The 13,599-nt window shown below is 44.1% G+C and overlaps 1 protein-coding gene across 1 annotated transcript in view; it reads right to left on the bottom strand.

Moving 5' to 3' along the window:
• Positions 1-13,599, bottom strand: part of MED12 (mediator complex subunit 12) — a 166,217-nt gene that overhangs the window by 37,996 nt on the left and 114,622 nt on the right. Inside the window, exons 25-35 of the mRNA XM_075323968.1 lie at positions 13,483-13,596; positions 7,163-7,326; positions 6,849-7,028; positions 5,753-5,824; positions 4,893-5,050; positions 4,640-4,801; positions 4,187-4,298; positions 2,247-2,336; positions 1,458-1,567; positions 821-956; positions 559-720 (exon numbers count right to left, since the gene is read on the bottom strand). Coding sequence (XP_075180083.1) covers positions 559-720; positions 821-956; positions 1,458-1,567; positions 2,247-2,336; positions 4,187-4,298; positions 4,640-4,801; positions 4,893-5,050; positions 5,753-5,824; positions 6,849-7,028; positions 7,163-7,326; positions 13,483-13,596 — 1,460 coding nt within the window. The remainder of the gene's footprint in view (positions 1-558; positions 721-820; positions 957-1,457; positions 1,568-2,246; positions 2,337-4,186; positions 4,299-4,639; positions 4,802-4,892; positions 5,051-5,752; positions 5,825-6,848; positions 7,029-7,162; positions 7,327-13,482; positions 13,597-13,599) is intronic.

The raw sequence follows: 13,599 nt of genomic DNA, 5'->3' as shown, positions 1-13,599 counted from the left end.
CAGGTCTTGACATTTCTCTTTCATGTGGTGCCATTGATGACAGCATGAAATGGAAAGGTGTTTGCTTTGTTAATTAACGTACTTTTATAGTCAACTGTCTGCTGAACACCTGAACGCATACCTGGGGCCTCGCAGGCCTGCTAGGTTACTCGTTTTCTATGGTTGCGCGTTCTAGGGTTAATGACTCCGTTTCAATTCTTGTAAATTAGAAATATGTAGCCTAAACTTTAGCTTTGCTCCTAAAACTTCCAATGGGGTGTACTCAATATTGCAACATGGTCTTTATTTATAAAAAAAACAAAAAACACTTTTTAGGTGTGCAAAATAGCATATCTTGTTTACAATAAATGACCCACATTTGTGGGAATATATGATATCCCATAGATAATATTTACTTTTTTTTATAAAAAAAAAACAAAACCAAACCTTAAATATCTTCTGACAAACTCGTTGGGGTGTACTCAATTATGCTGAGGACCGTATATATGACCACATTCTAGCTGAAAACAATAGTCAAAGGTGATTACATTTCCCTTAATTTTTAGCAATGAAATTCACCTCTTTCTTGAAGATAGAGTCAAAGCCTGCAATCTTGTTTCCTTTGGTGTCAATAAGAGATCCCTGAGGTTCACAAGTTATTACGTCCCGTGTCTGCTTTGGTAAGGGCAACAGCTGGCGTACTTTTTCCAAACTCTCCGACTGACGGTCACCTAACTCCTTCTGCAATAACAGAGAAAAGCAAGTTACAAGAGAGGAAGCCGGAGAGAATGTGGGCTTTTTTCTGTATTTCACTCATATGCAGCAAAGAAAAAATGATTACCCGAAGCTTTTTTACTAAATTCATATATGCCCTTTTGTTCTCCTCCATGCTGCCTTGTGAAATGCTGGACATATCAGCGGCCAAAGTTCCATTAATAAGGACACTCAGCATGTCCAGCACAGTGGTGAAGAGCTCACTGCAAAGTAAAGAGGAGAGGTCAACGCTGCATGCTCAAGAAGGGAACTAAAAGGTCATTCAAAATCCTAGAAATAGATATAACTTCCCAAAATCAAAATGAACAGTTAGACAAACATTATGTAACCCTCTTTTGCATTTTAAATGTGTGGAAGGTGTCACAATGCAGTTTATGTAGTTTTTGGATTGATAAGTGATTGACCCACTATTGTAGATCATATTTACTGTATACAATATATGGGAGATATAAATGGCGGGACAAGCCCTTTAAAGAAAAAAAAAGTCCTCTAATGTGAAGAATAGCCTTCAGGACCAACTCTGTAGGCATGCAGAGCTAAGAGTAGCAGGAGTAAACCCTGATCTTTTTCTTGCCATGCAGACAAAGTAGGAAGCTTGCAGAAGAAATCTACCACTCCTAGCAGCCATAGACATTCAGTCAGATCCTGCCAACTCCACAATAGCACTGTTTTGTGTTTAAAAATGATGTATACAAGGCAATTACTTATTAGACTGCATGTCCACAGTGCCACTGCTTATAATATCCAGGAGAAGTACTGCCCAATCGGTTGTCTGTTGAGTGCTGCGCTGAACTGTATCAAACATTCCACCGACCTAAGGAATAAAATAAACAGACTCCATTATAAAAATCATCATTACTTTTACAACCCCCAAACCACCCCATGCAAACAAAAACTTCAATGTGCAGTTCTGTTTCTGTATGCCAATTGTGTCTGTGCATAGTAATATATTGGTACCGATTAAAACCTTAGGAAGGCATTAGACAGAGGGTCCAGCTCCCTAAGTATAAAGTTGTAATCATTGCCGCTGCTCCAGGCCCCGCACTGCCGCTCCAGGCCCCGCACTACCGCTCCAGCCCCCGCACTGCCGCTCCAGCCCCCGCACTGCCGCTCCAGCCCCCGCACTGCCGCTCCAGCCCCCGCACTGCCGCTCCAGCCCCCGCACTGCCTCTCCAGCCCCCGCACTGCCTCTCCAGCCCCCGCACTGCCTCTCCAGCCCCCGCACTGCCGCTCCAGCCCCCGCACTGCCGCTCCAGCCCCCGCACTGCCGCTCCAGCCCCCGCACTGCCGCTCCAGCCCCCGCACTGCAATGCTCCTAACGAACAGCTGCGCAGGGAACTATAACACGACCCCAAACAACCAAAATGTAATGGAAAATCACCTTAATAATCCAAGACATTAGAAGATGAGAATAAGTCTAATAGAGGACTCCATTCAAGAAGTTGCACGTTTTTTATTATACTGACTCTACACATGGTGGCACATCTACTCACCAAGTTTAATCGGAGCTTCAGTACATCATGGAGAAGCTGAGGGGTTTTGCAATCATCTTGGTACTGATCATCACGCCAATTACTTACAATCTGAAAAAAAAAAAAAAAGATATATTTTTAAAATTCTACAAATTAATTGTTTGGAAATGATAATATAGTCTACAGAAGTCCCAAAGCAGTGATTCATAGAACACCTTGGTTCTTACTAGACGCTAATAAATAATTGTTGAAGGGGTACACATAAGGTATACAGATAAATATTAACCCAACAGATGCAAAAAGAACACTGTTGTATATGTTTTTTTTCCCCATCGTACAGCATATTTGAGTAAACAGAATTGTACAAGTATCATTTTGATACTTAAAGGGGTTGTCCGCTCTTCTGAGCGCATTGCTCTGCAGGCTTCTAGCTTCCTATTTGCTAGAGAAGGGGCACTCCTGCTAGATTTACTTTTTGGCCCAGCGACTCTTCAATGCTGTGGTAACTGTGTGCTCTCTCTCATGCTGCTATATGAGGTTTTGGCTGTCTGACATTGAATGAGGCAGTGGCACAATATCTAGCCGGAGCAAACAGTGTGCGCTTTTCAGCCCTATTGGAAAGATGTGGTCAGCACTGCAGCCATGGCTGGTAACAGGCAGAAAGAAACAAAATAAAAAAAATACCTCTATTCTTGTGACCAGATTGGATTTTTAAATAAATTGCAAATTTGTTGTTTCAAGCAATTTTACCACTGAAAGAACATCGAATAATCTGCAGTATGTCCTAGAAAATAAGACCTAGCAGGATTTTTCAGCCTTTTTGAAACATGCTTAAAATATAAGCCCTACTCCAAAAATAAGCCCTGGTTATACATCATACTAATAGTATCCTAAAATCAGGCTTGGGGAGCTCTTTCAGGACATGTAACTTTTATTGGTGTACATTGCCCCGTTTTGTTGCTGTACGCCCCGAAGTTTAGTCTTATGCCAGCTAGTTAATGGAATGAATAATCATCACTCACCCCGCCCTTAATTCCGCCCACCTGTCTGTGCAGTCGTCAGTGATTGGAGCTTGTGTAATGTAAAAAATGAATTTTCACCCCTTCCCCGCCCACCTCTCTGCACAGCGCCAGAGATTCCCTTAGACTGTCACATTACTGTCTGAGGATCGCAGCGCAATCCTTGCACTGGCCGGCGGCTCTCCTCCCCTAAGCGTGACAGCTGCATAGAAATACATGCTGATACATTTGGGTCAGAAGAGCGGCTGGCCAGTGTGAGCATTGTGCTGTGATCCTCAGGCAGAAATATGAGAGTCTGAGTGAATCACTGATGCTGGCAGAGGGGTGGGTGGGGAACGGGGTGAATATTCATTAATGCAAGTTTCAAATCACTCGCAGAGGGGTGAGCGGGGAGAGGATGGATATTCATTCTTCGTTAACAAAAGTTCCAATCACTGACACGGTCAGAGAAGTGGGCTGGATTATGGGGGGGGGGGAGAGGTGAATATTTATCTTTCATTAACAGGCAACCCAGTCACTGTAATAAAATATAAGTCATTCCCCGAATATAAGCTCTTTTGGAGCCAAAAATAACATAACACACTGTGATATTTTCGGGTAAGATGGTATTAATTGCCCCCAATCCGTTCATAAAAGGTTAAAACAACGGCAGTCTGAGAAGAGTTACATTGGGAGGGCCAGGAGATGGACTTTGAGCCAAACTGAAAGGACTAATGTCCTCATGCCAGACACGTTTCTCTGATAATAAAGAGTATGATCACCTTCCAGTGTGCCTTATTCTGGGTTACACACATCTGTTCCTAAAATACAGGGTGCATGCAAAGAAGTTATTGGCAAGGTTACGTGATTTTTCGCGATAAGTTGTACAAACTAAACATGTCAATCACGTAGATGGTCAATCACAAGCAGAATCCAGGAGACTGCTCTATTATGATCCCTTACCTGTTGTACCTGGCCGTACAAAGAAGTCAACAGCCCCTCCCGCTGTTCATCTTGCCCCTTCAAACAGGTTAGTACCAATGACAAGAATGGCTGCTGACTGAGAAGAGACATACTGCCAGGAAAGGAGAAAAATGGAACATTTCATTAAAACCATGTAAAACAAGTCTCAATTGTTAACAATCATGCTGTCGCTGAAATATGGTAGAGTAATATGTGGAATAATCTAAAGTCTAAACAAAGTACCTGACGTGAGTTCGAATTGAAATGAAATGACCCACACCCATATATAAATGCATGGTTATAGTCTAAGGCCTACGTCTACTGACATCTTCAATGAATTATTATTAGAGGTCTTATTTTACTGCCATCTTCAATGTATTATTCTAATCACTTTACTGTAATCTTCCAATATTCTATATTCCGCCACATAAAGTCACTGTTACTTGCACTGACCTTTTCTGCTTTTGGCGGTCTCTCTCCTTTCGAGAAGATGATCCAAGATGTTGTCCTTTCTCCAGCTCCTCTCCAGCTGCTTTCAGTACATGACCTTGTACTGATGTCGGCAGCTTGGCAATCAGAGGAGCTACAAGCCACACACCAGATCTCTCCAGAGCACTGAAAAGAGAAGAAGTGAAAGATGGGAGTCTGCGCTTAATACAACGGCCGTGACTAGTCAAGGTTGGACTTCGTACCCATCCTCATTTACCTGAGCACAGGCTTAGACTTGGCATTAGGAGTGGCATTGGTACTTGGGGCATTGCTAGGGGGGGCATTGTTAGCAGGGGGTGCACAGACATTCTCAGCCGATTGCTGGAACACTTCAATTGTAGCTTTTGCAATATTTTCCAAGAGTGAATTCATTTCCTATAAAATAATAGGAAAAAGAAAACCAAAAAACAAAATAAGGTATATTCTGAAGTCTACACTTAATATGTGTCGCACAGCTAACACAACAGAAGTCTATGGGTATCTAACAATTAGGCCCCTTTCACATTGTGCTTTTACTTAGGTTCAGTGGTCCCGTTGGGGCACCCGTCTGAACCGCACCCCCTCCCCCCCGCAAAACGTGTTTCGGACGCATGCGCTGACAGGGCCATTGACTATAATGGAGCAAACTCAGTTTGAATGTGCTCTGTCTTGCACCATTTTTGCACATATAAGTTTTCTGAAGGGCGGACACCTGAATGTAGTCAACTACATTCAGGTGTCTGCCTGCAGAAAACCTATATGTGCAAAAATGGTGCAAGACAGAGCACACGCTAATGGAGTCTGCTCCATTATAGTCAATGGCCCTGCCGGCGCATGCGTCCGAAACACGTTTTGTGGGGGGGAGGGGGCGCGGTTCGGACAGATGCCCTGACGGGACCACTGAACCTAAGTAAAAGCACAATGTGAAAGTAGCCTTAATATCCATTTTTAATGGTAAACATTACAGTCAATTGGTGGCAGTACTTGTATTCCAGAATTCATCCTGTACATTCTTTGTTTTAGACTTGACTTTACTAAATTTGCACAAAAATAAAAATGTAGAAGAAAAAAAACCCTACACAACGTTACTTCTCTTACATTGTTAGCTGTCTGTTTGATCATCAGTTGAAGCTCCAGTGCTGACTGACGCATTGTCCATTGATCCAGACTCTAGTGGGTGGAAACCATGAGAAATAGTGATAGTATAAGGGAAGTAGAGACCTATAAGAATAGATTACACACTATACAAATATAGCGCCAAAGACTTGTCATTGGGTGTGATAAACGGGAAGAGTTCTAACTACAGATCCAGTCATTCTCCCACTGAGCTGACACGCTGCAGGAGTGAGAAAGACCTAACTGGAAGGCTGTCTACACCTTTCTCTTACTGGAATTGCCTTACCATGGCGGTATGTTGTATGGCACAGATACCAGAGGGGAAAATCCACAGCAACTAATAAAATGGTGTAAAAATATCACCCATGATGGAAGTGTTTGTTTTTCAATCTATATCTTTTGAATAACTTATCTTTGGTCAGGTCAGAACCTTAATAAGGGGGAGGAAGGAGTGAATGCTACTGGATAATGAATTTTTTTTAACAAATGAAAAGGTTTAAAGATGAGAGAAAATCAATATACAGGGCGATCGTTACAAAATTACAAAGTCAGAAATAAATCTGGCATTGCAGGAGTGCATAATGTACAAATCATTTGACTGTAGGTATCTCCAAATAAAGGACTAATGGAGGCCAAAATCAGAAGGGTGACGATGTTTGAATAATATATATTTGGCAATATAGGCGGTATATAGTATAGACATACTCACCCATTATATATTTGTGTTACAATGTATTTAAGTAAACTGACAGGTGTCGTGTTTTACCATGTTAGTAAGTAGAACAGTTCTTGGGGAGGCGTTTTGGGACTGAGCGGGACTGTTACACTCACTAGCATGGTAAAATGAGATCAGTCAGCATATTCACACTAATAAAATAGAGAAGCCTGAGACACCATTGCATTCCCGATAAATAGTTTAGGCATGTCAATAGCTAGGCAGTACTATGGCAGGTTTTTTTTCTATAGCAATTTCAGAAATCAATTCACTTATTGCCCGCTTTCATTTTCTAACCCACCATAAAAAGCAGCTTTGAAAACAGAACTTTTGTCTGTGTACATTCTTGATCCCTGACGCTACCTGTAAGATGTGCTTGATGCGCTGTCTCTGAGGGTTTTCCCCTTGTTCTGCATCACTTAGCCTATGTGGATAACAAATCAACTGCATGAGCCGCTGGGCCTGAGCGCTGCTGAGAACAGGGTCCTGGAGATCAATGGAGTCTTCACACAGGGAGCGAACACATCTCTCCCCTACCCATTCCTGAAAAAAGGAGCAATCAAGGGAGAAAACGCATGCATAAGTATAAAGAGGTCATATACACCGCACAAAACAAAAGTAGAGAACGCTTTTTCACCAGACAGTGTCCTACATGCAGCACGCTAACAATGGCTCACCTGTTGGCAGATGCTGCGCAAAACATATTTGGCATACACATCTAAACTTGCGGTCTCTATGGATACAGATCGCCCGCCTGGCCTGTTAGACGCCAAATCTTCATCAGTAATATCTTCAGTATTGGCAGGTAATGAAAAGCCAGAGCCTTGGAGCTCTGCATCACCTGGAAAACACAATGTAATGAGACATGGAAACCCTATTAAACAGGTATTTTTATGATGTGAACATAATCTGTAGCGCTTTACACAATGTATCACATCCCTGTTACCACTGATACACATATTACCCTAAAAGGGTTGTCCGGGGCTTTTTACATTGATGACGACCTGTCCTAAGGATAGCTCATCAATGTCTGATCTTTGGGGGTTCGACATCAAGCAGCCCCGCTGGTCAGCTGTTCATCAAGCTGGCGAGAGTCAAAATTGCTCAGTGCCGGAGCTGCACAGCACAGCTCTGCCAATTGTATCGTAGCCACAGACAGGTAAAGCATATCTGCTCCATGTTTGAATCAATAGGGGCAAAAGTGCATTTCTCGGCCGCCATGCCATTGATGCAGCTGGGCTGGCTAGCTCTACAACTGAGCAATTCCAGACACAGCCTACACCAGGTGTCACCCCCCCTTCCCTCAGTGATCAGACATTCATGACTTATCTTAAGGATAGGGCATTAGTTTAAAAGTCCCAGAAAACCCCTTTAAACATTTCAAACAGCATAAAAAAATAGAAGATTAACTCTGCCGGTGTGAAATGGGGAGGAAAATGGGAGCAAAAGAAGAAAGTTATTGAAGAACCCCCCAAAAAACTCATCTACATAGATTATGTCAGGGTGGAAATTAACCTCATGAACGATCCAGTCACAACTTTTTATCCCCTACATTTGTCTATACTGACATTTTAGCTATCTCAGAAAATTATTTCAATGTAAAACTGTATAATGTCTCACATACTGTATATAATAGCCCTTACCATTGTATGGCACGCTCGTAAGACTGAATAGAGGGCAAATATCGCTAATCAGAAGTGGATAATAATGATGCATCTTGTATAGTGACAATGATCCAAATGGGAATATGACGACCAATCAAGTTCACCTTGAGAAAACAATCTGAATTAGGGCTGATGAGACGCTTGCACACGTGTCGCGGACATCCAGGCTGTGTCTGTAGAGATGCTCTTCCTAAATGTCGCAGACGCCTTCTGTTGCATCATTAGGGAATGCTTACTGTTAGGCGAGCCATTAGCTTGCAAAATCATGCAGCCTTCACAGCAAGCAAACCAATAGCAACACATTTCTAATGAAGCATCAACTAGAAGCCTGAATTGTAATACTTCATGCACACTGACTGATCTTACACTATGGCCTCAGACGTAGTTTGCAACTGTCATTTTTTAATTAGTCTATTTTCAGAATAGTATAAAGACCATAAATCATAGTGTATAGTAAAGAGGATTAATTATATCAAACCAAAGAAAAAAACCTCTAAAACATCACGTTTATTAAATCCATTAAAAATAGTCTTTCCCAGATATGAACACTAGGGCCATACCCAATTGTGAAGTCACTGACCAATGTCGTGAAGTGCATAAAACAGGTGAGGTTCTGAATAGGGCAGTGGGCAATACTGGCGTGCGATTGTGTCGCTCCTATTTAGGGGCTGTCAAATATATATATATATATATATATATATATATATATATATATGCATAAGATATCACAATATTCAGGATAAAGGGCCTGATGCTCCCTAAAGCTGATCCTTTCCTGACAACGGAGGTTAAATTCACCTTAATGTTTTGGGTGCCCCCGTTCCTCAGCGGCTATCCCTATTTGCCCCTGTCACTATCACATGACCTACACCACCACCAAGTGCAATGTGCTGAAGTGATTATACAGTCATATGTCACAGATCATAATCCAAGGTTAGACCCTGATCCCATACAAGATATATCAATCCAAAATTGCACAGAATACTAGCTGGCTATGATAGATGGGGGATAAGTAAGGTTAGGGTCCTAACCTACATATATAGATGATAGGCCTGAGAGTCCCAGTACTTATCTGCCAGGACTGATGTTGATCCCGACGCGTTTCCTCCCGATGTGTCGGGGTTCATCAGGGGATATATGAATTTCAGGATGTGTCTGATTGATTAGGCCATCAATCTCATCATCCTCTCATTTGCCCCACAGGTAAGTGGATAAGTCTGTAATTCCGTATGGGGGTCCAGCTGATGTCCCAGATCGCTACAGTATGCAGTAAAGGAGGTCCTGTCGGCAGTGAGTGCCTGCGATGCAGTCAGTGCAACAGTGACACGCTGCCATTGTAGGCACTCACTGCCGACAGGACCTTATGTGCACTTATTCTTTCCCCTGAGGAAGCCACACAAGGAGTGGCGATATGCGTGGGGTTTTCATGCTGTCAAATCTCTCCTCCCCCTCACATATACCTTCCCATCCCCCTTGGTCCTATTGATTGTAAGTATGGACCTGATCCCCTCCTCCATCTACTGCATTTGCAACCACAGATGCTAGGATATTCCTAGTCATCTCATAACATATATATACTTCTTGGCTGAGACCTGCAGCTTTGTCCTTTGACTAACCTGCTTATCAGGGTGATCTGATTTAACCCTGTGGAGTGTGTGACTCTACTCTATTGTGAGTGATTATCCCCCTTTGGGACCATTAGGTGGCAACTTTATGCTTTAATCTGATACATACCTTTTTATGTCAGTAAGTTGATGTCTGAGATTGATTGTCTCTTCTATGTGTACGGGTAACGCAATATAATTCGAGACCATTATTCACGCGTCACCCATGTATTTTATTCTGCATGTTCCAGCTGACCCAACTCTTTGTCACACGTGTCTAAGCGGGATGCCGATATGAGGCATTTATGTATCATATGTTAGTTGGACATATATGCTGTATTACACATTATTATATTTTGCTAAGCAGGATGCCTATATGAAGTATTTATTCATATATGTTTATAGGACATGTATGCTGTATTGCACATCATTGTATGCTGAACATATGGGACACTTGTCCATCTGAGCTCATATATCATTTCTCTATGCATTAATTCTTGTTGCCAATGAGATTTACCTGTCTTGTCCAATAGAAGGAGAGGAAGGGTATGTGATTACACAATAGGGGAGAGAGGGAACGTGATAACAACTACCGTATTTTTCGGACCATAAGACGCACTTTTTTTCCCCCAAATGTTGGGGGAAAGTGGGTGGTGCGTCTTATGGTCTGAATGTGGCTGCGGGGAATGTGGGTGCTGCGGTGGAGCGGGTCATCGGGGGCACGAGCAGGCTGTAGCAGCCTGCCGTGACCACGTGGACCCGCTCATTTAATATGCACGTCCATCCCCCGCCCATCATCCCTCAGCGCTGAAGCCGGCGCTGACAGGTGGGCGGGATGATGGGCGGGGGATAAACAGCCGGCTCGCGTGATCACCCCTGGCAACTACGGCCTGGAGTGATCATGTGCGGCTGTATTCACTGCTCCCCGCGCGTCATCATCAGCGCGGGGAGCAGTGAATCAGTGAGTGTACAGTACTCACTGTTCCCTGCAGCATCGCTCGTCCTTCCGTCTGTGTCAGCGGCAGCGCCGCTGATTGGAGCCGTCCCCATTACCCTGCTGGATCGCGATCATCTCCTGTGTTTGTGCCGGCAGCTGAGTGGAGACTAGCGTCCGCACAGCGATGACGTCATCGCTGTGCGCACGTGTCCACACGCAGCGGCCGGGACACTGGGACAGACACAGGAGATGATCGCGATCCAGCAGGGTAATGGGGACGGCTCCAATCAGCGGCGCTGCCGCTGACACAGACGGAAGGACGAGCGATGCTGCAGGGAGTGAGGTAAAGTGAGGTGAGTATGAACGTTTATTTTTTTTATGTGCCACAGGATGCGGCCATACACCAGGATGGGGGCATATTATGAGCCGGATGGGGGCATATTATGAGCCGGATGGGGGCATATTATGAGCCGGATGGGGGCATATTATGAGCCGGATGGGGGCATATTATGAGCCGGATGGGGGCATATTATGAGCCGGATGGGGGCATATTATGAGCCGGATGGGGGCATATTATGAGCAGGATGGGGGCATATTATGAGCAGGATGGGGGCATATGATGAGCAGGATGGGGGCATATGATGAGTCGGATGGGGGCATATGATGAGCCGGATGTGGGCATATGATGAGCCGGATGGGGGCATATTATGAGCCGGATGGGGGCATATTATGAGCCGGATGGGGGCATATTATGAGCCGGATGGGGGCATATTATGAGCAGGATGGGGGCATATGATGAGCCGGATGGGGGCATATGATGAGCAGGATGGGGGCATATGATGAGCAGGATGGGGGCATATGATGAGCCGGATGTGGGCATATGATGAGCCAGATGGGGGCATATTATGAGCCGGATGGGGGCATATTATGAGCCGGATGGGGGCATATTATGAGCCGGATGGGGGCATATTATGAGCAGGATGGGGGCATATGATGAGCCGGATGGGGGCATATGATGAGCCGGATGGGAGCATATGATGAGCCGGATGGGGGCATATGATGAGCCGGATGGGGGCATATGATGAGCCGGATGGGGGCATATGATGAGCCGGATGGGGGCATATTATGAGCCAGATGGGGGCATATTATGAGCCGGATGGGGGCATATTATGAGCCGGATGGGGGCATATTATGAGCCGGATGGGGGCATATTATGAGCCGGATGGGGGCATATGATGAGCCAGATGGGGGCATATGATGAGCCGGATGGGGGCATATGATGAGCCGGATGGGGGCATATTATGAGCCGGATGGGGCATATTATGAGCCGGATGGGGGCATATTATGAGCAGGATGGGGGCATATTATGAGCCGGATGGGGCCATATGCCATGATGGGTTATATAGCAGGATGCGGCCACATGCCAGTATATAGCAGGATGCGGCCATATGGCAGGATTACGGTGTATAGCGGATGAGGGACATATACTGTATATACCAGGCAGGGAGGATCATTACCAGGATGCGGCACCTTAGTAGAGAATTTGGGGACATTACCCCCATAACAGTGTCAGCAGCAGATCCTTGCCCCATGACAGTGTGTCATGACCACATTTTTTGCTTAAAATTTCATTTTCCTATTTTCCTCCTCTAAAACCAGGGTGCGTCTTATAGTCCGGTGCGTCTTATAGTCCGAAAAATACGGTATATTTAGAAAGGAGTGTTTCATTTTTGTACCTACATATATGTATAATACTATTATTGTGACATCCTTTCTAGAGGCCGGTCTGTTGGGGATTGATGCCTCTGGCTTTTTAATTGTTTTTAAAGTTGTCCAACTGTGTGCTCCTGTCACTCTTTGAGCCAGGATTTGTCCACCTTGTGTATACAAATAAAGTTTTTTCACTTTTCTAATTTGTGTAGTGATCCCTGTACAGTATACCTCTTTTTCCTTCTCTACTTAAAGGGAATCTGTCACCAGGTTTTTGCTACCTCATCTGAGAGCAGCATAATGTAGAGACAGAGATCCTGATTCCAGCGGTGTCACTTACGGAGCTGTTTGCTGTTATTTTGATAAAATCAATGTTTTCTCTGCTGCAGATCTAGCAGATATGAATATGGTGGACTACCTGCCGATTAAACAGTGATTTTATCAAAACTACACTAAGCAGCCCAGTAAGTGATGCATCACTGGAATCAGGGTCTCTGCCTCTACGTTATGCTGCTCTCAGATTAGGTTGCAAAATTGGTGACAAATTTCCTTTAAGTAAAGTCCAATTTGCATAGATGTCTGAATTTGCTCTTACCCTGTTAAAAGTGATGAAGTAATGGGAAGCACAAGCTTTTCTGGGGCCAAGTTTGGACGACATCTACACCATGATCCACAATTGTTGGGGTTTGCGTTTGAAATCTTTAAAGCAGTATAAAAGCAAGCCGATAGTCACTGGCTTCAGTTATGTGGCGCCCAAATACAAGAAAATGTGGACTCAGTTTCTTTCCAGCGGTCTGTCTTTTTGCCAAACATAATAGTATAGTTTACAACAGAGGCTCCTAATGAAGCCATGAACATGGACACCCACGTGGTCTGACCCTTGCCCGACACTAGAAAAGATTGATGTATTGTTGTGCACTAAAGAAGGTTATCAAGTTTAAGCTTTTCCATTTTTTACGATGCTAAGGTCCCAAACACTTCCTTTACCAGTATTGGAACATGCCTGGGAGGCCATTACAGTCATGTTACAATGATACACCTCCTCACAAAAAAAAAGAAAAAGAAAAGAAAATACAACTGACCCAGCATGAATATTGCCTTGAGAACAGCAAAAAGTGCTCCTGGTACGATGCGATTCTGAGATGCGGCTAGAAGATGACGGTCACAAGACGAGCGAATGCCAAATGTTGCTTTATCTG

The sequence above is a fragment of the Anomaloglossus baeobatrachus genome, chromosome 9 (genome assembly GCF_048569485.1).
Source record: "Anomaloglossus baeobatrachus isolate aAnoBae1 chromosome 9, aAnoBae1.hap1, whole genome shotgun sequence".
Classification (NCBI taxonomy): Eukaryota; Metazoa; Chordata; class Amphibia; order Anura; family Aromobatidae; genus Anomaloglossus; species Anomaloglossus baeobatrachus.
The sequence above is the reverse complement of the archived record's forward strand: the minus strand, read 5'-3'. Positions and strand labels throughout refer to the sequence as shown.